The 21,696-nt window shown below is 32.1% G+C and overlaps 2 protein-coding genes across 6 annotated transcripts in view; one reads left to right on the top strand and one right to left on the bottom strand.

The window, feature by feature from the left end:
* Window positions 1-4,575, bottom strand: part of LOC148601421 (dynamin-like GTPase OPA1, mitochondrial) — a 45,673-nt gene extending 41,098 nt beyond the window's left edge. For all 4 annotated transcript variants that reach the window (XM_088554363.1, XM_088554364.1, XM_088554365.1 and 1 more), the window contains exons 1-3: window positions 4,462-4,575; window positions 1,353-1,737; window positions 298-429 (exon numbers count right to left, since the gene is read on the bottom strand). In XM_088554363.1, the coding sequence (XP_088410489.1) occupies window positions 298-429; window positions 1,353-1,737; window positions 4,462-4,493 (549 nt within the window). In that variant the 5' untranslated portion in view covers window positions 4,494-4,575. The remainder of the gene's footprint in view (window positions 1-297; window positions 430-1,352; window positions 1,738-4,461) is intronic.
* A 184-nt stretch (window positions 4,576-4,759) lies between these two features.
* LOC148601420 (general transcription factor IIH subunit 2-like) lies at window positions 4,760-21,250 on the top strand. 2 transcript variants are annotated; one of them, XM_088555577.1, is made up of 14 exons: window positions 4,760-4,908; window positions 6,875-6,989; window positions 7,630-7,716; window positions 9,030-9,135; window positions 10,015-10,120; window positions 10,537-10,627; window positions 11,409-11,496; window positions 12,076-12,152; window positions 13,517-13,547; window positions 14,884-14,947; window positions 16,038-16,141; window positions 17,270-17,375; window positions 17,824-17,863; window positions 20,142-21,250. In XM_088555577.1, the coding sequence occupies exons 1-14, from the start codon at window positions 4,850-4,852 to the stop codon at window positions 20,268-20,270; spliced, it is 1,203 nt and encodes a 400-aa protein (XP_088411703.1). In that variant the 5' UTR covers window positions 4,760-4,849; the 3' UTR covers window positions 20,271-21,250. The 2 variants fall into 2 exon arrangements, with proteins under 2 accessions (XP_088411703.1, XP_088411704.1); XM_088555578.1 differs by lacking the exon at window positions 17,824-17,863 and having other exon boundaries at window positions 4,773-4,908; window positions 20,142-20,448.
* The last annotated feature ends 446 nt before the right edge of the window (window positions 21,251-21,696 follow it).

Raw genomic sequence — 21,696 nt, 5'->3', positions numbered from 1 at the left:
ACTAAACAATAAGGAGACAGGTAGAAAGGATGTTTAAATACTATGCAGACTGTAATTTATAAGGGTTTTATGTCTGAAATTGGATTACGGTCGTCGGTCATTTGCAAAATATGTCAGTCAATGACCGGCTTTTTTGACCGTTTCTGGACCCTTGGCACTGATGGTCCATCATTAATTTGCACATCTCATGGCTCTACCATACTCTGCTACAAAATGGAGGATACAAATATAATATAATCCTGCACAATAGTTTAGGTGACACAATTCCACACAGATATAGAGAGAATACTAAATTACCTTTTCAGGGAGATGAATTTTCTTTAAAGTCCTTAAAACATTATTCTTCACTGTCTCTAGTGTTTCAGATTCTGGGAGGTATTCTTTCATCCATTCTAAATCAGGAATGTAATCTTTTAAAGATTCATACTTCTAAAAAAAAATCAAAATGCATGTAATTAATGATACATAAGATTATAAAAAAAACTTTCAAAAACAACTAAGTCTATACTGAACTTTTCATCTAGTATTTTTTTAACAGTACATGTATGAGTACATTCAGAAATACATGCCAGGCTTTTTTTCCAGGGTAAATTGGAAAAGCCACCTTGGGTAAACTGTGAAGAATCATCAACATTTTATCTGCATTTTGGTAATTGTTTAACCCACTATTTTCTATATTACACTTGAAAATGCCTGTATAGTATAAGTATGAAGCATGATCAAGTTTCCACAAACTGTGACAAATATTTTGCCTTTACATGTACAGTATATTTTGGTACATGTATGATCTGAAAAAAAAAATTATCAGACATTTCAATGTGTTTTTAATTAGTCAGAGTTTACTGTACACTGTTGAATATGTCATTCGATTCTGTAAGTGTTACGTTTGTGTTAATTTCATAAATCTGTTCTGTGCCTTTATGTTTGTCTTTTTCATTTATGAGGAAACTTTTACTATTTTTGTTTCCATTTGTGTCATCCTTGACAATAACATTTTATTTTCACTTTCATTTTTGAACACTTTTCAAATCTCCTTGATGGAGAGTTCCATGGATTCCTTCCCAGTGCTTGCTTTTATGAATATCTGAATTATGATCTGGTCATACTTTGTGTTACTCTCATTCTGTTTACATGTATACCAGTATAAATGTTCTTAGTTGCTTATCTAATATTTCTAAAATGTTTGACATGTACATGAACTTGTTTGTAACCACATTTACATGTGTACATATGAATAATTTCTAATTCCTAATGAATATATTGTAAAAGCCATTAGAAATTAAAATCAATACAACCATCATAATCATCTATAATCCATGATATTAATAAACCAACTATCTAACCATACTCACCTCATTAAGAGCAACTCCACCACCAACTGCACCAGCAAGGAAAAAATATCGAATTTTGAGAAATCTTGAGACAACTCTACCAAGGGTTCCAATTTGTCTTTGACTCACAAATATAATGGGCTGTCCATTAGTGTTTACTGTCTTCAATGGTCTCGGTATCACATTATGCACAAATCTAACTTGAGGAAGAAAAATCCTTGAAATACAAGGACTTGATACTTTACATAGTTTGTTCAATGATCTATAGGTATGTCCATTTCTGGAGTATGGAGAATTGTTTGAATGCAGCAGTGTTGACTTTGATCGTCCATATATGACTACACTTTTGGCATTTCTCTGAGCAAGTCTTCTAGCAGCTGTCTTCACACACTGCTCACACAGTGGGCTGAAAAAGCAGAAGTAAAGAATATGGTGCCAAACAGAATACTAAGTAACTTGTGATAAATTTCACAAAAAAAAGATGTTCATTTAACACAAGTACAATGTATAAAACTGATCCTAAGTTTCAGGTATGAATATGCATTATAAGTAATACGGAGCACCACATGCACACTAATGATAGATGTTCGGTCAAACTGGAATAGGTGTCAAACAGGGAAGTGAATTCAATGTTTCAGTAGCCTTTAAAATGATTCAAAATTAAAATATGCAATTCAAATACTAAGAAAATTTTTTTTAAAAATACGAACTATTAACAGTATGTTTTTTTTTTAAAAGGACAAATGCAGGGGCTGCTCTGGCTTTCAAAATTCTGTTGCCAGAAAAATCGCCAGCAAATTTCAGAAATTAGAGCCAAAATGGGTGCCAAAAATTTTTTTTCAATCTTTTTTAAAACTATGCTCTTATAGTCCCTGATTTTTAAAAAAAATTGACCTTTGTCCTTTGTGGTCTAATTAAGTTTATCTTAAAAAATAATTTTATTTTTTATTTATAAATTTTCAACAAACTTGATTCTTTTTTTCGTGATAAAATTTCTAGCAAACTACCATGGACCATTAATTGTGTCCTTTTTCAATTATCTCTAATTCTCTTTTATCTGAATATTATGACAATGCCTGCAGTATTTCCTTAATTAGAATTTGGGAATCCCCATCTATTTGTTTACCGATTTTCCCTCCAAAAGAGGCACATGACAAAAGTGTAAACAAATGTCATCCATTTTCTTTTATTAATTCTTGCATTTCGAAGTGTTTTAGACACTTCCTGATGGGGATATTAATCATTGTTAATTGGATTTTAATTTATTCTATTATAAGTTAAATCTATTCCTGAATGTATCATATGGTATTACAGGGCTGTGAAGCTTGTATGTGGCCATGTGCACATGGCCATGATTATGTTTACCTTTGATCAGATGGTGAGTGTTTTGAATGGCTCAATAATATATTTTACATCTGATTGACACCTCCCAGGAAGATATTATGAGTCACGGTCACCTGGTCTAATTACCTTTGATTGGCTTCAGTCGTGAATTGGTTATGGTCAATTAACTTTGACCAGGTGTCAACACCATTGTTAAATTAGAGAAAATATCTGTTGCTGATCCGTTTAATATACAAAACCTAGGTGCCAAGAAAATCGCCAACTAGTTAGTTTTGTCACCAGATCAAATAAAAAAATATAAATTGTGACATTAGCAAAGCCCAGCGCTATCCCTGAACCATATACATGTTCCTATCCTATCTCACCCCTTTCAGCCACTGCCCCTTTTTCAAAGACTTACACTCCTTGAGACATTTAGGTTTCCTGCACGATATCTAAATGCATGCTAAACACTCATCAAACACATGATAAACAAACACTTCTGTTGTGTTCTCCATGGATGGTGGGAATATTTTACATATATCATGTGTCGTTTGTTTGTTTGTTGGGGTTTAACGTCCGAGCAGCAATATTTCAGCTATATTCAGACGATGAACATGAAATGATGATGAAATGAAAAAGGGATGGGACACAAGGACAATGGGGTCAACAAATTTTGATTGCCACTGGAAATAGGGAGAGGTGGGTAGGGTCGGGCAATTTAGCCTCCTGTGGCGGAGCCCTATGGTTCCTACTCCGGGAGAATACCACAGTAGGATTCTTTAACGTGTGAGGAACGTGGCATCTTTCCCAACACAGTGCACCACTATGGTTTGCGGTCAGGTTTGCTGTATTATAGCCTGACAACCCCAGCATGTAACATGCCAGGGGTACCCCATTACACCACCTGGGGCACACATCCCAGTTGCTCTGTAGGCAGAGCCCCCTATCCCCCGGCTAGGGTTCTGAGCACTATTTAGTCGCCTTTTACGACAATCTTAGCACTGTTGCAGGCCTATTCTTTTAACACCCGGACCTGCACAGGGTTCATGTGACGTAAACCAAATTTAAATGCAAGAGACAGCTGTAAATTCCAAAAAGAAAATGGTTGCCTTTCCTGTCTTAGAAAAGCTATGCTTCGAAGTGGATAATACAATCAGTTATATTTTTTCTGTGGTAGGTTAGGTTCTTGACAACAGCAGCTATGGAACAGCTAAGTTACACATATGTACATCTATGTTTTTCCCTAACTTTAAAAAAAAACAAACATCATATTCACTGCTTTTAATAAGCAAAAAAAAAAATTGAAAAGACTTGAAAACTACCTGAAACATAATCTTAACCTATATATTTTTATTTGTTTTATTCAAGGACATGATGAGTTTTCTCCGTAAGGACAAACATTTTTTGTTAGTTCCAAAACATCACTGTTTTGTGTTACTATTTTGGGGGACCTTAAGGGAAATTAAGATATAACATGTTATAACCATAGAGCTCACACCGCTTCATGGTGCTTGCTATTAAATTATCTGGTGGAATAGAGATGGTAGGACTATCACTCAATCTAATGTGATCCAAACTAATGCCTTATTCACAAGTCTTTAAAGACAATACTCAAAGAAAACTTTCACGATAATGAACTTGTTAGCCTAAAAGATAGCACAAATAAACTTAGTAACCACTGGCACTGGTTATGACACTATGTTCCTAAAAAATGTTCACAGACCAATTTTTTTACCATCTGTATTAAAATCAATTCTCATACGGAAATAATATAAACAAGTGACTCTTGCTTCCATATAATTACCCAAACTGGCCCTTTAAAACTATGCTATACATAATAACTTTTTTCTGAGGCAACTCTCTGTGTCATTTTCGGTTTTAACCGAAATGTCCTTGACCCCAGGAATGAATCGGTTTTCATCGCACCGCTGTTTCTCCTACTAATTAAGAATGGTATGTCATATTCATCAAGCATAACCGAAGATTTAATACAAATTTATTTTAAAAAAAATAAAATTCCGCATTTAACATATTTTCTAATTCTTTATGACTGATTTTATTTGCTGTAATCACATTTTTTACGAAAATAACGCCGGTTCTACATTGTCAGGGGAGATAATTTCCCAGGGAAAAAAACCGAAAAAGACTTGCTCTAAAACTTATTGCTGAGAAAGACACGATTGATAGATCAAATGGCTGATGATGAGGCGGAGAAAGGATACAGATGGGAAACAGAATATGAAAAGACTTGGTATATAAATCATCGCTTATTAATGTATACATAATATTTGTTTAAATTTTAGACATGCACATCATTCACAAATGAAGCCATGGTCCATGATATGAATATGAGACATGAGAAACCGGATGAGCTCCAGAAATTAGTATTGGATGTGCCTAATCCATCAAATTTTTTCCAGTTCATCATATGTTCCAGTGTAATGTCATATCACCAGCCCGTGACCAGGGCAGAGCCAGAGGTGGAATTCATTCATGAGCTGGAAATCCCTTTTCTGACATCTTGCAAATAAATTTTTAAGACCCAAATTTTATCAGATACTTTATTTTCATTTTACTTTTTTCAAATTTATGTATTGTTTGGTCTTTATATTCATAGTTTAAAGTTCACTATCACTTGGTATAAATTATCAAAATATTTGAATATGAAGATTCTGAGCCCATATTTACATTTGTAAATGAGTGCAGCAGCATACATGTACATGTATTTCAATGAACTATGTCTCTCCCACTTTGGTGGGGAGAGATATTGTTTTAGACTTGCCTGTTTGTTTGTGTGTCCGTCACAAAGTTTGTCAGTGCAACTCCTTTGAAACTACAGAACCGAATTTTACGAAATTTGGTATGTAGCAAGAACTTCATATGTAGTTGGACATATTACCAGAAAATTTTGATATCCCAATTTTTGTAGGAGTTATGCCCCTTTGTTCTTGGAAATTGGCCAAAAATTCTCTTAAATTACCTTGTCAGTGCAACTCCTCTGAAACTACCAATTCGAATTGTATGGAACATGGTATGTTTGAGGAACATTAGATGTGGTTGTGCATATTACCTGGACATTTTGTTACCCCAATATTTGTAGGATTTATGCCCCTTTGAACATAGAAATTGGCCAAAAATCCTCATTAATTAACTTATCAGTGCAACGCCTCTGAAACTATTGAATCAAATGTTATGAAATGTGGTATGTAGCAAGAACATCATATATAGTTGTGCATATTACCTGGAAATTTTTATTCCCTAATTTTTATGGGAGTTATGCCCCTTTGAACTTAGAAATTTATCAAAAATCGTCATAATTATCTTGTGAGTTCAAATTCTCTAAGAATTTTATGGAGCTGTTCTGTGGATGTGGTGAGTACTGCAAGTGGATCTAGTTTGCGGGAGGGGGGGAGGCATATGGTATGTTTTTGCAGACATAACAAACTTTAAATCAACTATTATTTTTATATATTTTTTTCTGATAATTTGATAGCCCTGCTCAAAATCTAGTAGCCATGGGCTACTGAGCAACTGCTGATTTTATCCTTTCTGTGGTAACATATTTTGTTTAAAAGATTTTATATTATCTTAGGGGCAAACAGTATGTTAAAAGGAAGTCTTTCTAATTAGGGCCCCACCTTAGGCGGTTTGCCCTATGGTGATCAGTCTGTCCGTCCATAACAAATTCATGTCCGCTCTATATCTTGAGAACCGTTATGATTTCAAGTTTATACTTGACATGTATATTAACGAACACCAGAGGATATTGCATAATGTATGTACAACTTCCTAGGTCAAAAGTCAGGTCAAGAACTTTGGTTCCAGTTGACAACCCCATGTCCTGTGGTAAAGATCATGTCCGCTCTATATCTTGAAAACCGTTATGATTTCAAAGTTTGTACTTGACATGTATATTAACCAATACCAGAGGGTATGTCATAATGTTAACAAGACTATGTAATAACTTCAAATAATGCTTCATATCAGCTTATTTACCACATGTTATTGACAGCGGGACCCACAGAGATGGTTCCCATCTTAATGATATCTAGTTCCCGCTTGTTGAGACTTTAGCGCTATAAAAGCATTATCATGTGGTGCATTATGAACAAAGTCAAATTTTAATTGTCCCACAAAGGCAAAGCCTAAAAGAATATTAATATCAAACCACATGTACAGTGGTTATAGTAAGCAAAATGAATATTTTTTATATACAGGGAGGCAATCAGGGAGGATGAAGAAGGCTCTCTTAAAACAAGTATTGATGATATTGTTCACAAAGCCAAAAGAAGAAGGTTGTTGGAAAAGATTGGGAATGTCAGACTTGGAATGGTGAGTCACTTATTTATAAACAAAGGTTTTGACTATTTTAGAGTCTTATGATACATTGTACTTCCTAGGTGGCTAAGTTAAGTCAACTCAATAATGGGAGGTAGAGGATTTAATCCCTGGGAAGTTCATACCAGAATATTTGAAAATGGAAATCACTGAGCATGCAGCATTTGTGAGTTAGAATGATGATTGGTTAAGTGAAAAATATGTAATCAAATGGCAGTGATAGGAAAAGACAGGGGCCCTGGGCCATATGCCCATTGAAGCTGGAGTGCCCCATTTAAGTTACAAGATTTTACTTAGAAAGTGGCCCATCAACATCTTGAATACTTGTAATAAATGCTGAAAATGGCCGATTTGAAGAAAAAAAATTCTTTCCCGACCACCAGGATGAAATGATTTGCATACCACATGTTCTAGTGGGCTGTTGTTTCAGTAACTCAGGGTGTCAGACTACAACATGTAGTACATGTAGTACAAAGCAGGGTCCATTAAAGCATGTAATTTAAAAATGCATGCAATATCTGCCATAGTCATAGGATGTTATACCATTTTAAATTAATCTGTGCTTTAATTCTATTTTTCAGTATATTTACAAAACTGTAGACCTTACTTGTACAAAATATATTTTTTTTTACAGATGAGACATTTATTTCTTATACTTGACATGTCAGAAGCCATGAAAGATCAAGATCTAAAACCCACCAGACTTATTTCAACATTAAAGGTGAAAGCTATCCTTAGAGTTTCTTGATTTGTCATTTATTGACAAACTCTTGAGGGGAAAAAATCCCTTTCAGTATTTATTTTTTCATTTTTTTTTCAAGATTTTTTTTGTAATATAATTAGCATATTTCTTTTAAAGGCATTTTTCATTGTAAAAAGAGAAGCATTCATGTCAAAAAAAGAATGCCCATTTACGGCTGCCTACATAGAAAATTGGGAGAATGTAAATGGTAAATAATATATTTTAATAATTACTGGGAGGATTTAAACAAAAGAAAAATCATTAATTATACATGTACATGTATACTGAGTTATTCAAAAATATGCAAAAAAACCTTCACATATAAATATTTTACTCACTGAAAATCTGTTTATGAAGCCGTTATTTTAAAAAGGAGTGGTATGTAAATATTAGAACTTAAAATTGAAAACTCTGGTTTCATTTCAGCTTGTGGGTTTCAGTTTTTGTGGTTTTAGGCGAAAAGACATTTCATTGGATACTTGAATTTGTGGTTTGTTGGTACATGGAATAAAAAATCTACAATTGTCTGTATTCCAGTGAAAATATTATCAAGGCAAAAAAACTTTTAATATAAAGATTTAAAAAAAAAGTTAAAGAACTATTGTAAGTTTTATCAAGTTTTTTGGGGGCATACAAGTGATAACTTAAATTACAAGTTAATTTCCAATAATTCAAAATTCTCTTTTTTTTTTTTTTTCTCTAGGACTTGTGAAAGAGCATCCCAAGTCTTCCTATCTGAGTTGATTTTCATCCTTCGAGATAATTGTTTGTTGAATTCTTGATTTCATGGTTCCAGACCACCTCGAAAACCATGAAATTAAGTACCCACTAATAAAAATGAAACCACAGTATAACATGAAACCTATCTAAACCAAATCCTGGAAAAACTGGATACCTATGCAGAGATTTAATTTCAGATTTTTTTTTCACTAGCTAAAGTTGGCAAGTACTGAAAGTTTACACTCGCAAAATTTGAAGTTTTTTGGGTTATTTCTGGACTTTACCTGCATGACATATAAAATTCCCCTATCAAATTTTAGCAAGTGGAAATAATTTCTACCCGCAAAATTAAATTTCGACTTGCATTTAGCAAGCATTTCCCCTAAAATTAGATCTCTGCTATGGAAACCTGACATCTTATGAAGACAAGTCCATTCATATCATTTTCAGTACATTTTTTTATCTGTTGAAAACCAAACTTCTGTCTCGTCAAAACAAAATCTTACCTCCAAAAGGTTCGGATTAGACAGATTTCGTTTTATAATGAATGTCCATTTATTTGCTCTCTTCAGCTCCTTGAACATTTTGTGGAGGAATATTTCGATCAAAATCCTATTAGTCAACTGGGCATGATTGGAACAAGAAACAAAAGAGCAGAGAAAATAGCAGAACTTGGAGGTAATATCTGTACATTTGTACATCTAGATAAAAATGGTACTTTATATTTCAGTGGTTATACACTTGAACACTTGATTTCGCTAATTAAGTAGCAGTCTTTGTAAGAATGATGCAAAATTTTAAAATTGTGATACACCCTAAAAAGGCTACATTTTTTTATTTTTGTAATTAAGGTGTTTTATGGGTCTATACCATGAAATGTGTAATTATTCATTCAAATCAGCCTGCTCTTAGGAGATAATCAACATTGAAAATCCAATGGATTCTATTGTATTTGAGTGTCATTTACAGAGTTATCTCCCGTAATTTTAAAATCTACAGTACAGTATATATAATTTTTATCTCCTAAGAACTCGGGATATATGAAAAACTGAATGTTAATTTCTGTTCACTATGGCAATTCAAACAAAACATCAAAAGTAAAAATATGTAGGCTTTTTACCTATGGATCACATTTTGCATGATTCTTAGCTGGAGTACTACTTAATTATATAATTTATTTTATATTTTGACCTTGGACTGCCTGTACAGTAAAACCTGTCTAAACCAAACCCTGAAAAACTCGAAAGTATGTTTATACTAGAAACTTTTATTGTTCTTTTAATCAATTTAAATGTATTTTGAACTGTGGTAAACCGAACACCTGTCTAAACCAAACCAATTTTAAAGTCCAAAAGAGGCTTTGGTTTAGGCAGGTTTCACTGTATTGAGTCTAGTGATAGAGAACTTGTCTTATCCATTGAGATTAACAATTGAGGTATAGAAAGTCATTTCAGAAGACTAAGATTATTGTTGGAAACAGTTTTCTATATGCATGTACACTGCATGTTGATAATACACAAGTAAGGATATTTTTAATGACATCTTTTGTAATTTCAGGAAACCCCAGGAGACACATATCAACCCTACAGTCCTTAGTGAATTCTGCCTGTACAGGAGAACCTTCCTTACAAAACTCTTTAGAATTAGCTAGAAATACTCTTAGGTTTGTAGAATAAATTGTGTTCATTATTTTTTTTCCTTAAACAATATGCTGAACAAAAACATTTAAAATTAGAAATCATATTTCAGTACTGTATATCCTACTGTTATTACTTAGAAATCATATTTCAGTACTGTACGTCCTACTGTTAATACTTAGAAATCATATTTCAGTACTGTATGTCCTACTGTTATTACTTAGAAATCATATTTCAGTACTGTACGTCCGACTGTTATTACTTAGAAATCATATTTCAGTACTGTACGTCCTACTGTTATTACTTGCTAAAGGCTAAGTAAAGGTGTAAAGGTACATGCTAAAGCATTTATATACAATCTGCAAAAAAACAACTAATCACATGATAATGTTTTAATGAATTACAGCTTGCAAAAATCTGACCATTTTTATCCTCATTTCAGAAATATGCCTAGCCATGCTAGTCGGGAGGTGCTGATTATATTTGGCAGTCTGACAACATGTGACCCAGGAAATATTATAGAAACAATACAGGTATTACGGTCAAGGTCAGAGTGCAACTTTTTCGGAAAAATTTTGTCAATACATTGTACAATAGGATACATTTGCTTGAAAGTACCCTACTTATATGAACATTTTACTAATGGCTTACTTGTTTTGCAATACATATCATCTTAATGTTGCATCAAGTATGAATTTGCAATCGTTTTTGTACTAGGAATACTCCTATTCGTACAGGAAGTTGATATAACCATAGCACCCAAAATGACTTGAGTGGGGTTTAATATCGTACTAGAAGGTTTTTAATGATTCTTGTCCATTTCATGAAGAAAAAATAAAAATAAGAGTATTTTTTTAATGAATCACTTAGAATAATTCTAGTTTTGCATAATTCTTAGGGATAAGGTTTAAATTAATTGGAAAGAGGGAATAACCAAAATATGGTCACGGTTTCATAATATTGTCTGGATTTAACGAGTGTGTGGAACTTGTTCTGTGCATGAGTTAAATCTTCAAGAGTACTTGGCACAAATAAATATGTTTTTTTTATTCACGATAACCAGTCGAGTATCTTGTATATTATATAGATTGTTTCCATAATTTATAGCTATTTTCAACATAAATTTATGTTTTTTATTCACATACTAATATCCACGTTTTGTCAATTTGTTAGGAGAATGTCTGAGTCTGAAATTACCAAACTTTGTAGTCAAACTTTATTAACAGTATGATTTTACACAAAGATCATTCCTGTCTATCTATATAATAATATAATTGTAATTTGTTTTTTATATTGTTGTTTTTTTTTATTTAGTCTTTAAAGGAAACTAATGTAAGATGTTCTGTGATTGGACTTGCGGCCGAAATCAGGGTCTGTAAAAAGCTTTGCCAGGATACCAACGGTATGGTAATAGTGTATAGTTCATGTGAAAGACAAATGGAATAATAATCTGTAGGAATGGATCTGTTTATGGTAGTTACTACAAATTTCAAATTACTTCTTATCCTGTTGGATTGAAAAAGCTTTTGGTTATTTCCTGTTTTGCTGACCGACTTCATTATTTTTGTTGAAACAACGAATTATAGCCCACTCAACAAGTAGGTAGTATATTGGAATTACCTTGTCTGTCCTTCCATATTTCTGTACATTATTTTGTCCTGCCATTTGTCCTAATTTTGTCACAATTATCTTCCTCTTAATTGATGAATAGACATTGAATTAAGTGTAGCTTTATATAGATTAGACATATGTAGTAAGCAAATGTTGCTCTCTAATATTAAATTCCTATTCTGTAAGAGCACAATTTTTCACTCAATTTTCATCACAATAGCCTTAGGTCTCTGTTGGCGGATTGATTACAAGCTGTGTGGCTATCTGTGGTAGATATTGTAAATGTTTTTGATTGTTGTCCTATATCTACTTCTTGCATGACATTACATGCCACTTCATGTGTTTAGCCTGTTTTTTATGTCTATTGCAGGTATATACAATGTAATATTAGATGAAGCTCATTTTAAAGATTTGTTACTACAACATATAGATCCTCCTCCAGCAACTGTGAGTACCTAAGGATGAATGTGTATTGAAACATAACTGCAATAGTATGTTCGACTACTTATGTCAAATACATACATTTTTTTATAGTAATGGTAGTTTTAAGTTGCACTTGTAGTTGCAACCACTTTTGGAAATTTTATGTGAATAAGACTTTCTAATACAATTTTTTTTATGTTCACTAGGTAAACAGAAGTGCATTGAGAGTAAAAATAAATCCAAATGTTTATATCTCATAGTAAAGAGTTAAAGTAGCCTCTTTTTTGTTTCTTTTCTCATGGTAAAGAGTAAAAGTAGCCTCATTTTGGGGTTTTTGATCCTTTAGGATCAAGATAATTTATGTCCATCACTGGAACTTCCCTACTACTTCTTAACACTACACTTAAATATAGTCCAAATTTAATTCCTTTCATATCATTCAATACCTCTTTTATAACCAGTAAATATATTTCTTGCATTTGTTCAGCCCAATAATAATTATGTTATTTCTACAAATAAAATTAGGATCTAGTCTTCATATCAACTGAAGATTTGAAGAACTCCTTTTTAGCCTTGAAAGATATTTAGTTATGAATTTGTATTTTGGGAATTTATTTCTTGCAGTAATGTGTCAAGAAGTGTAAACTATCTTTAGAATATTCAGTTTAACAAACTCTCCATCCTATCACTAATATTTTACCATTAATAAAGAGGAGTAAAATTGGTGGGAAAATTCAAATTGATAAAAGTGTCTAGTTTTTGAAAATCTTCTGTTCATCAAAGAAATTATTTTCTTTTGTTAAAATTCATTTTATTTGAGTATAAATACGGTTTCGTATAAATACTCTGTTAATACAGTTTTGAATGTGAATGCACAATAACTTTTGGACAGGTTTAAAAATTTGGGAAAAAGGTGAAATGGAACAAAATTTGTAAATGTGTGTGAGGTTGGATCAGTTATATGGATTGTTTTTTAATTTATACTTATTAGGAAAAAAATAGTTCTTAATAATATGTGTATGATCACAGTTTTATTTTACATCATGTAATTACTTAAATCATTGAAATTTTATTTATGCTACAATTTCACAAGAGTCAAAAACTGCCAGTGCTTACAGCACTTTGATTGTCTCATGTCTTGCACTTGCTATCATTTGAGGAAGAAGAGACTAAACCAGCTGAAATAATCAATAGGTTTTCATGTTGAATGGTTGTAAATAGCTATCATTGTTTAATTGTACATTTTGTATCATTGCATGTTTATATAACAAGAAAATCGGTAGAAAACAGATAGATTTTCTTGATTTACCAATTAAATAAATAAGGTTGATATTTATTTATACAATCTACTTTCTTTTTATTCAATGTATTGCATTTTTTATTTAAAGGTCAACACAGAGGCTTCTTTAATTAGAATGGGTAAGTTTAAATTTTAGCTGTATGTGTATTTACATGTAAGTTAAATAGTTCCTCAAATCAAGCAACAGAAGCTGACATTTCTAACACCAGAATATGCCTACTCGCTTGGTTGTACAAGTATTGATTAAACTGTTTTTAAACCCCACCACAGTAGCAATATATTATGTAATACCCTCTGAAAAGTTAAGTGTCTGTCTATCTGTCTGCCTGTCCATCCCCTGCCAGTTTCCAGATGAAAACTTCTTGGTATATTGAAGGATTTATTTTTCAAACTTAGTATAGTTTTTAAAGAGGTAGATTTAGGGTAGGGGACATAACTCTTGAAGTCAGTGATATGTCTGTATTAAATTTAATTTCACCAAAGCCTTTCAAGCTTTTATCTGAAGCAGAATGAAATCAGTCAATGCTGTTTTGATGCTTTGATGAGATGGATGTAAAATGCGAAATGATTTGAATGAATTATGTCCCTTTTTCTACGTCTACCTCTTTAAGTGTCTTAAAATACAGATTAAATTTGAATTTCAGTTTGATTGAATTATTTTCACAAAAGTTATGGTTATTTTAAGTTGTTTTACCCCCAAAACATTTTTTGCAGCATGGTGGAGTATCATTCAATGACCCATTACCGGGTAGATGCCATATTTTAATGTGTGTACTTAAACAGTGTAAAATATTTTGGTCCTGAGGAAAATCTGCATTATTTGATTGCATGATATGCAGCAAAAAACATCTTATTTTAACTACTATAAGATATAAGAACACAACAACATACATGTATACCAGTAGTTCTTAGATTCAAACTTCAGTTTGTGCTGGTTTTTTTTTTAGATAAGAGTATCAAAATATGAGACTTTATTTTTACATACATGCGTATGTAATTAAACTATTTTTCTCATTATTTTACACACAAAGTTTCAGTGATTTTTACAAGAATGGTGGAAAAATAATTTGTGACAAGAGTTCACATCACTTTCATCTGAAATGAGTCTTCTTATGAAATTTATACATTAGAATTATGTAAAATTAATTCCACATGAAAATCACATTAATTTCATGCTTAATACATGTGAATTTCATTCTCAGTACATATTAATTTTATACTCAGTACATATGAATTTCATACTCAGTATATGTGAATTTCATTTGAGGTTTAATTCGCATGAATTTAAGCGAACTAGTTTTGCCTGTGTCTGGTTTTGAATCAAAAGATATCTAAATTTTCTTCTTTGAAATATTTGATTTTGTTTTTTTGGCTTTTCAAAGGTCATTAGCAATTATGCTGCCTGTGATTTGATTCCAGATTTTATTCAATTGAATAAGCCTATTTCAATTACAGGATTCCCACATCATTTATTGGGTGGCTCTAAAGAAAAGGAAGAAATGCCTTCAATGTGTATGTGGTAAGTTGATATTTTTGTAGTTTAAGGAGGTAGACTTTGGGTAAAGGACATAACTTATCAGTGATATGATTGTATTATATTCAATTTCACCAAAGGCTCTCAAGCATGTGTTTGAAGCAGAATAAAATGAATCCAAATTAATTAGATGTTTATATAAGATTGATGTAAAATGTTGCATACAAATGTTCCAATGATTTTTAAGAGTTGTGTCCCTTACCCTAGGTCTACCTCCTTAAATTTTTCAATTAGGTATCAAATTCCCTTGAAGGACTAATTATTGTATACATATGCAGTGTTCTAGGATTCCTATTTACCATTACCCTTGGCAAGTGAAATTTGGGTCAGGGAAAGTTAGGTACTTAGTTACACTTTCCCGTGGCAAGTTGAAAACTTCATATGCTGTAAGGATTTGTTTTGTTAGGAAAGCAGTCCTTGACTGGGAAAGTTGATTTTATATGGATTTTTCCTGAGGAAACCTCAATTTCTGAAAAATCCTAGAACACTGCATATGGTATACTGCTGTCAATCCGATCCAATCTGACTGTCAGTCCATGTGTTATTTTGATAACAAATAATTTGTTTTTAAATTTTTTGGTGAAATTTTTGAAAATATTTGCAATTTAAAATTGAAAGAAGCTCCCTTTTCAACTCGCTTTGCCCAAATGTTCATGTGAGCAAATGCCATCACTTGGCATCCATCATTGTTTTTTTAAAACTCTTCTCCTCTGACACATATGGACCAATTAGAACCAAACTTGTTATGAGTGTTCATAAGGGTATTCTGCATAGAACTGGTTTGGGAAATTTTTATCCGTAAAAAAATGGCCTCAGTTACTATAAAAAGAACATAGGGGTCAGACAGAAGCTATTTTCCATTGATCTCAAAAACTGTTAGGTTTAGCAAAAATCAGACATGGGATTAATGTATTCAGCATAATGGGATTTACAGGTGTTCAAATTTTTGTGTAAATCTGTTACACCATGTTGGAGTAATTGTCCTTTTCGATGCTTTCTCGCTATATTTTATTAGTTCACTGCAATGGTTATCCTTGATTTTTTTATATTTAATATTTGTCAATCATTTTTCCAGTCATTTAGATAGTAAAACAAATGAAGGCTTTGGAGGTTGTGGTTATTTCTGTCCTCAGTGTAAAAGTAAATATTGTGAACTACCAGTAGAGTGCAAAGCTTGTGGTATGTATTTATTGTTAAATATAGAACATAGTTGATAATACATTGTGCAGAAACAGAGATTTAGGGAAAATGACGTTTTGACAAGAATCCTAGTAGTGTAATGCATTAGGTAACATATAAGGGTCTGTTGTAGGTCAATTCTATGAAAGAATATTTAAAAAAAATAATTAGTTGCAACTTGTGCACTTGATTTACAAACAAAAAATATGTCTTTTTAGTTTCTTTTTAATAAGTTAAACTAAGAAAAGATTACAATACTAATATCATTTTTCATTCTTTCACCATTATAATTCATTGACCAGTCAAAACTATGTTTTTATTGGTAACTTTAATGGTTTTTTTCCTTTTGATCTTGCTGCCTGTTTTTTTTCTTTTTCATGTAAATGTTATTATAGTAACTAAAGTACATGTATATTTTTAAGTTCAAAGGAAAACATGGAGTGAAATAATTGTTATTTTAATGATACTGTAAATTCATTTTCAAGGCTGCTGTAAAATAAGCATATTTGTGATATCTATTTTCTTGGCTTAAAAAAATGATGAGCATTATGAAGTGTTAAAATCAACTTGTTGTGGACTATTTTTTGTGCTTTTCTGTCTGGCCTGAAAATAGCAAAATTGTACATCCTGAAATTTATTACATTTACATTAATTTAAATGAACATTTCGACAGAATATTAGTTGTTGGCTCTGTAATAAATGATTTCTGCCTTTACTCCTAATCTGCCGTCCTTTATACTTATTTAACAGGAGTTATAGAACTTTGACTGTTTTTTGTACATTGACACAATAAGAAAATTTTTCTGAACCCAACTCAACTGCATGATCGATTTTGTTCAAATTTTGTAAGATTGTTTAATGTGGTATGTAGTTGATCATATCTCACCGCCATTTTGTTTCAACAAATTTTACTGGAGTTGTGGACTTCAATATTTTTGTACAGGTATTCATTTCTCTAAAGCTCAAAATATAGTTCAGTTAATATTATGAGATTTCAAAAATTGTCTAGTTAAGACAGATGTATGGTTTATTCAGGGTTTGGATTTGTCAGGTTTCACTGTATAGATATCAATGTGGTTTTGTTTTAAATATTTGGCCTAAGATAACTAAAGTTGCATCTATTTTCAGGTTTAACATTAGTATCTGCCCCTCACTTAGCTAGATCATATCATCATCTGTTTCCATTAGAAGGTTTTAAAGAATTACAATTAGATGGAGATACTGATTACCATAAGTAAGATTTGTATACCTCTCCTTTCAGAAGACATTCATGCTTTTGTATTGGAAAGAATCTTTTTTTTTTGGACCTTAGAGTAAATACTTTCTATTTTGTGGCCTTTATGTGATGAGGTGTAATGTATATAACCAATTTATGATTTTAGATGTTTAAAATGTAGGTTCAAATGTTGGAATTGATTTATCCTAAATGCAGGCCATTTGTTTTGGTTATTAAATGTTGTAAAGTTATAAATAGATGTTGTCATGAACATGTCAAAACTAGAAATGCTAAAAGTTGTGAACGAAAGAATTTAATGAGAACAGGGTTGTGAATTTGAAGAGACAACAACCCCACTGGGATGAAAATGTCAACCCAATGTCACCCATTGTTCTTCATTGAATGACGAGAAAATCCTCACACCAGTTTTTTTAGTTTTTAGGGATTTTTTTATTCTATATTTCAGTACTTGTTATTCCTGCAGGGTTGAGATGAAGAAACAAATAGTAAGCTATATTTTTTACTGATCATAAGTAGAACATCAACAGGTTTTTTTTTTATAGATTTGTGGCCACAACAGTTTAAATATGAACTTCCCTGGCAAATATGGTATAGAAACCTGAAACACTCCTAAAGATACATGAATTAAAAAAACTTTTCATTTTGAATTAAAAACACTTTTCATAATGCATTAAAAACACCTTTCATAATTTTTCATAGTCAGCCCTGATATGTTATTTTTACTACCTTCCAATAAATTGTTTTGATAGATGATTTTAATTTTTCAAATTCATTTGCCTGATAATCATGGCCTGAAATGTCTTTGGGCCGAAATGTGGGTGCCATGTTATATTGTAAAATCCCTATTGTTGAAAAAACTTTGATTTTATTTGTATTTAATCTTTGAAAGAGTAATCAAGGGAACCAAGGTTATAACGGTAATCAAAAAATGTAATCCAGGGACAAAGACCAGACATGGAAAACAGACATACACAACAAAGAACATAAAGTAACTAAAATCATACATACAAAGTAACAATAGCAAATGAGCAACTCGGACTCCACTAGAAACTGGGAGCATGGACCAGGTGCACCGGTCGGGTGAGCGTCCTCTGCATTTCTAGAAACACTCTACGAGTTGCTCATAAAAAAGTCAAGTCCGGGGTAGACAAACAAGGAAAGGAAAACTATGACCTGTTGAAGCTGGCAAATGTTTTCCTAAGACTGTGTGGTTCTCAATGGCATTTACAAAGTATAAGAAAATGGAGCTGCCATGATGTTATTGTTATGTCCTCAAATTTGTAAGAGTTATGCCTCTTTGAATTTGTAAATTTGCCAAAATCTTCATAAATTACCTTGTCAGTGCAACTCCTCTAAAAATATTGAACCAAAAATGCTCAGAACAGTTTTTGGAATGGGGGAGACATACATTTTTTTCAGAAAAAAACAAACTTTAGCTTAGTTCCTGATTTTTTACCTCAAAACTGCAGGGATAAAAATCAGCAGTCACCCAGTTGCCTATGGCTACTAAATTTTGAGCTTGGCTACCAATTTTTTGGTACAGTTAGCTAACATACAGAAAATATTAAACAAAAAATATGGCCTGAGCTTATATTTTCAAATTTTTACCCCTGAACTGGATATTGATGGTTTTTCTGGCAGTAAGTATAGTGAACCCAGTTGATAATATAACCATTAACTAGATGTAAATGGATCTCTTTGAAATTGTACTACAAGTATGATACAACAAAAGGAAGACTGGCATTGATTCTGGGGGTTGTGACTTGATCGTACCACATAAGAAAAAACTGGTCAAAAAGGGGTCAGTTACAAGCATTTTCCTGATATTCTGACAATAATTTGACTAAAAGTGGATGGATCTCAAGGAAATAGAATATGAAAGTGCCAAAGGAAGGCTTTGTTTGATATTCAGGATTGTAACTTGAACCATGTTTGAATAAAGGAGCAAAAAAGGGGCCTCAAGTACTTGTCCTGGGTCAATATTAAATTGTAATCAAAATTCAGAACCATGTCAAGCTTGGATGGTGTGCCGATACTTGTACCAACTGTTCAAGGCTAAATCTCTTTTGCAGTAGAATTAAGCTCAGTGCCCAGCAAGGATTTTCTTGCTTGTTTTTTTTAGTGTTCTGTCATTCTTAATCATAAGAGTACATAACAAGACTATAAATGCTATATGAAATGTTCATTATACCCCACACAACAAAGTTGTGGGTGTATAATGTTTATTACCTGTCTGTCCGTCACAACTTCTTGTCACCTGCCTCATTTTCAAACCTTAGTGAATAGTTATTATAGCAATAAAATTTTGGATGGGATTGATTTTCAAAGAAATTAGTCAAGAGGAATCACCATTTTGGGGGGGACTAAGTAAGAATCACCATTTTGGGGTGGGGGACTAAGTAAAAAAATCAATTATTTAAGCTTGTCACCTGCATAGCAGCATTATTTTGTGACAGATTTCCTTCAAACTTGAATGGTTTATAACAATAATGTATTGGGTGGGATTGATTTTCAAAGAAATGCAGGGATCACTTTTTACGTGTATTTTTGTTTAGAGGTTTTCCGAAGGAGTGCAAATGTGTGTATCACATTGTATTGATGAACATGCTCACTAAGGTTCTTTAATTGAAAATAAGTTTAATGGCTGATCTTACTAGCCTGAATATTATATGAATTTAAATTTTCAACATAAAAAAAAAATAAAATTCAATTTGTCTTAAAATGTCACAATGTTAATTGTAACACACATCTTATTTTGTACAGGTGTATACATGTGAAAAATGTCAACAGATATTTTGTGTGGACTGTGACCTGTTTATACACGAGACATTGCATTCTTGTCCTGGTTGTGCATGTTCCAGAGAGACACAACAAATGTCCAAGATGGTGTGATTTAAATATGTATAATTTCCATCTCTTGTTTTAGAAAAAACTTTAGTAGATCTTGGAATTTTGAATTCGTGAAGAGAAAAAGATATGAAATTATATACCCATAAATAATGTTATTGATACAATGAAAGTTTTTCATACTTTTCTGAACCCAGAAATTAATATGCTTGAATCTGAAAAAAGTGTGCTCAGTTGTTTAGAATTTATACATTTTGAGAGCATGCTTTTTTATTTTAAGGTGACCATGGGTGTTTTAGTGTACCTCAGGCTATTTTATTACTTCAGCTAGACAATTGAGTCATTTAAACTGGACAACATATATTCGTTCAGTGGCATTCTAAAGAGTCCAAGCATTGTGTAAAAATATAGGTTTGCCAACTTGAAAGGTGTTATGAATACTGGTAGTGAGGTAAATTTTACAGGTGAGTGGTTCACTTTTTTAAGTCACTGCTTCTCAGCCAAGCTTGTGGTATTTAAGGGTTACAGTGACAACTGATTGGCTGGAATGGAGGTGACATGCCTACCTGCAGGACTGTGTGTCAGACAAGTACAATACAAGGTCTGTTCGATTGGTCAGTCATTCTCTTCCTGAAATGCATGAAATATCTGCAATAGCACCGGCCATTCAACCGTAATCAGTCAATCAATCAGTCAATCAATCAATCACTTTTTAAAAGTCTTCTTGGCACTTTTCATTTAACACATGGTCCAACATTTTGTCCTCTAGGTTTTCACAGGGACATATGTATTATCCAGTTTGAATGACTTAATTGAGTGGCTGAAGTGATACAATAGCTACAGGTAGACTGAAAAACTTATTATCAACTCACAATAAAAATATTTTATTAAAGATTTTAGGGTATTACTTTATGATTATGCATTACAAATTTATATGATGTTTTTTTTTACTTGTGACAGAGACATACATGTATTGTAGCAATTTATACTAACTTTGATACTAATAAAATTGTTATGTTTTTGTATATTTTATTTTTTTTCGCTGTTACAAAATGTTTCTTTGAAGTTGAAGTTGAAATTGTATATAAATGTTGTGTACAAGTTGTAATTTCATACATGTTATAATTTGTATGAAAATAATTTACAAATTATAATTTGTATTTTGACTTTGTACAATACACTTTAACAAATTATAAGTTCTACAAAAGTCATCCACTTTCAACTTAAACAGAAATATTTTTAAAGTGTAATAATACATGTAAGTTATTAAATGACTTTCGGGTAGAACTTATTAAGTACTTCAATCTAAGAATCAGGCAGAATGTGTATAAGAAGTGGCTCATAAAGTAAAAATACACAGAGATTTTATTACATTATCCAAGTATTTATACCTCGTAATCTCAAGAAATAACTTTTAAAGTGTTTGTAAAGTTTGTCTTTTTAAGATATTGGTAGTTCAAATTTATTTGAA

This window comes from Perna viridis, chromosome 12, assembly GCF_037379345.1.
Source record: "Perna viridis isolate PV_CMFRI_1.1 ecotype Kerala chromosome 12, ASM3737934v1, whole genome shotgun sequence".
NCBI classification, from domain to species: Eukaryota; Metazoa; Mollusca; class Bivalvia; order Mytilida; family Mytilidae; genus Perna; species Perna viridis.
This window is presented reverse-complemented; position numbering and strand designations above follow the sequence as displayed.